Source organism: Phoenix dactylifera, chromosome 5 (genome assembly GCF_051530095.1).
Source record: "Phoenix dactylifera cultivar Ajwa chromosome 5, Ajwa_hap1_PhDact_Kaust_v1.1, whole genome shotgun sequence".
Lineage (NCBI taxonomy): Eukaryota > Viridiplantae > Streptophyta > Magnoliopsida > Arecales > Arecaceae > Phoenix > Phoenix dactylifera.
This window is the reverse complement of record NC_143194.1, coordinates 26,207,903-26,211,107: the sequence shown is the minus strand read 5'-3', so window position 1 is coordinate 26,211,107 and position 3,205 is coordinate 26,207,903. Positions and strand designations below refer to the sequence as shown.

At 41.4% G+C, this 3,205-nt stretch overlaps 1 protein-coding gene across 1 annotated transcript; it reads left to right on the top strand.

Annotated features, from left to right (window-relative positions):
• The first annotated feature begins 320 nt into the window (after positions 1-320).
• Positions 321-1,178, top strand: NIMIN-2 (NIM1-interacting 2). The gene has a single exon (XM_039129663.3). The coding sequence runs from the start codon at positions 542-544 to the stop codon at positions 992-994; it is 453 nt and encodes a 150-aa protein (XP_038985591.3). The 5' UTR covers positions 321-541; the 3' UTR covers positions 995-1,178.
• Positions 1,179-3,205: the final 2,027 nt, after the last annotated feature.

The following is a 3,205-nucleotide window of genomic DNA, read 5'->3' as shown; positions in this document are numbered from 1 at the left end:
AAGTCCGAGCTCGAGCTCAATACACAGCTTGGTACCGAGCCCGAGTTCTGTGAAACGAGCCAAGCCCAAGCCTCTCCAAGCTCGGGCTCGGCTCGGCTCGTTAACAGGCCTAGCCATGATGGCACACTTGATGTCATTAGAATACATCATCGTATCTCTTCCCGGTGACTGATTCAATATCCACCAATCAAACGGACAGCATTTTGATTCAACAAACACCAATCAACGGCCCAGATGTTATATCGCCGGTGGAGGGATCTCGCGCCAACCAGATCCAGCACCAAACGCAGGAAGCAACGGGAAAGGAAACTGGGGTCCCAATCCAATGGGTGCCATCATTGAGGGCCTGACGTCATGAGACAACGTCATCCCTCCACCCAGCAGCCGACGTCATCACGGTGGCCTGTTGTTATCCGCACCGTCGCTGTTGGGTATTTCTGGCCCGACCCACCCGAAGCCGAAGATCAACCTTGCAGCAGGAGACCCAGAAATTGGAGAGGAGAGAAGGAGCGTACGCCGTGAACTAACGGCACCGACTAGAATGGAGACGGCGACGAGGAAACGGCCCGGAGACGGCGAAGAGGAGAAGAGGAGGACTCGGGCGCGAGCGGAGGACGAGAGGGATCGGTCGGTGACCGACGACGAGGTGGAGGAGTTCTACGCCATCCTTCGACGGGTGCGGGAGGCGGCGAGGTGCTTCCCCGTTAGGGAGGGTAGCGGCGGCGCTGGCATCCGGAGGAGGGTAGCGGCGGAGGGGCAGTCGAGGTGGCGGCCAAGGTTCGAGAGAGAGGACTTCGAGGTTGGGAGCAACTTTAGGGATGACCGGAGGAGGAGGGGAGCGGAGGAGCTGGCAACCGGTGGGGAGGCAACGGCCGAGGAAAGGGTCGCGGAGAACGCGATCCCGGGGCGCCTCGATCTGAACGCCGACCCGGCACCCGAAGGGCTGGATCTCGCGAGCCCAACCGGTGATGCTACGGCGCACGTCGCGTCTTAGATCATCTCGTTGACGTCTGGACTCGATGCGGTGTGCGGCAGGTGGTACTTTGACCGCCATCGCGGATGCGTAAAAATCAGTTTTTTTATTTTTTCGCTTTTTTTTTCCACCTCTGTTTTAAAGAGTGTTCATGGCAGATGTAAGCGCTTGGAGTCCGCAACATGTTTACAGAAAAAAAATTTAGACCGTTGTTGATATCTTTTGTTCTTAACATTTTTGCTGGTAAATGGCTGTTGTTTTGAATTACATAAAGTTGTAAACGTTTAATTTCGTTTTATTTAACCTAATTCAAGTGACGTATGTTACATTGATTCCAGGTTCTTCACGTTCAACATCTTAATGGCATGGGACTGTCGAAACGTAGGACGAGTTAAAATCACCATAGAGCTCTATCTGACTTAATTAACCAGCAAAAGAGTTGGAGTACATTTATGTGCCGAATGAAGTAGAATATGGCTGATGTTTTAAGTAATTTAAGAAATGTTTGAATAAGTTCGTTGAAAATCTTGATATTTTTAGATTTATAGATTTCAATTTTTCCAACTACTCGATTTCTCTTACATATTCTCTTTAGAAAATATCTCAATTTATAATAAATGAGGTCAGATCACATGCAATAAGGTATAAGCCGTCAAACATTTTACTTATGACCAGCTACAATCTTAAATTGCTTCCATTATACCTTTTCTGATTCACTTACATTCTTCTTCCTATATTTCCTATTTCCAGAGAGAAAAAAAGAGCAAAGATGTTCTCGATTATAATTATCTGGATCTAAATACTTGAGAATGCTCCCTTTAAAATTCAAATTCCAAAATCCTCGATTGTTAAATCGAGGGATATGACCAGTTGGACAAGCATAATTGGCTTGCATTCTATGAACAACAAGCCTACGTACCATTTTTTATTTTATAATATTTTTATGACAGTTTGACATTATTATTTGACCACATTTTGCATCGTAGTCTTCATTATAGATGTTTATTTCATTGGAACTTAAAGTGACAAAAAAGTCTTCTGACCTTTTGACCACTGTGCAAGTGGAAACAAAGTAGAGGTGCATGGAAACTGGAGGTGGTGATTGGGGCGCACATTAGATACATTCATTGAATTGCTAAAAAAAGTTACTTTTAATTCAAGCATATAATATGTTCGCCGGTTTCAGCCGGCACACCGTTGTTCTACTTGAGATACAGGTGTTTTCAGCGTGGTGGTGAGCCATGTTACGCCTCTGTGGCATTATACGTACGGGTCAATGTTAGCTTCTTTCTTTTCTTGGTAAGAGCTTTAGCTTCTTCAAAAGCGACAGTTTTTGTTTCTTCATCCATCCCAAAGGTCGCAGGGAGTTTCAATACTCATATCTAAATTCCCTCGTTTCGTTCAGCACATCAGGAGAATAAATCCATAAATAAAAATTGCAGCTATCTCTGAAGTTAGAAGCAGATGAATCAACATGTATAGCTACAAGTATTCACAACTATAGCTCCAAGTATTCATTTGCTTTGCTTTTGGAAGGCATCGATGATCATTAGAATATTTTCTTTGGATCATTAATCTGAATATTGCTAAATAATCCTTAATTTGGATAAAGCAGCCCCAGTGGCACAAGCAATATGATATCAATACATATAATTCGTATATGATGTATTATGTGCTGTCTTTCATGATTCTACTGCAATACATCGTGTTGATTTTGACACCTTGTTTTATAAATGTATTTCTAAAATTTAACATACAATTATGGTGAGAAAACAATAATTTTTGATTGCCATTTTTAAAAATTTTGATTAAATCTCATAATCATAAATAATAAATGTAAAACTTGCTCCCTTCTTCAATATTGAAAAACTATTATGATATGTAAATAGCTTATCAGGATATGTATATTTCATGACAACTAGTTAGAATGCAAATGAAAATGCATGTGGCTGTTATAAAATTTGAATATAGGATAATTTGACTAAATTATAAAATAAAAATATGTTAAATATTAAGTATAAAAAATAGTCCGAGCAAAGGATCAAGGGTTATTGAACTGGTTGAATTGAAGAGTATTTAGATAGAATTTAGTTTTGTGGGGGTGAGAGATATTTGACTAGGATCACTTCAGAGAAAAATTGGCAAAAAATCTGGGTGATAACAGCATGGATCAGAAAGAATATTACAAAATTAGAATTGAAGACACTATTCAATGCTGGAACCAAAAATTAT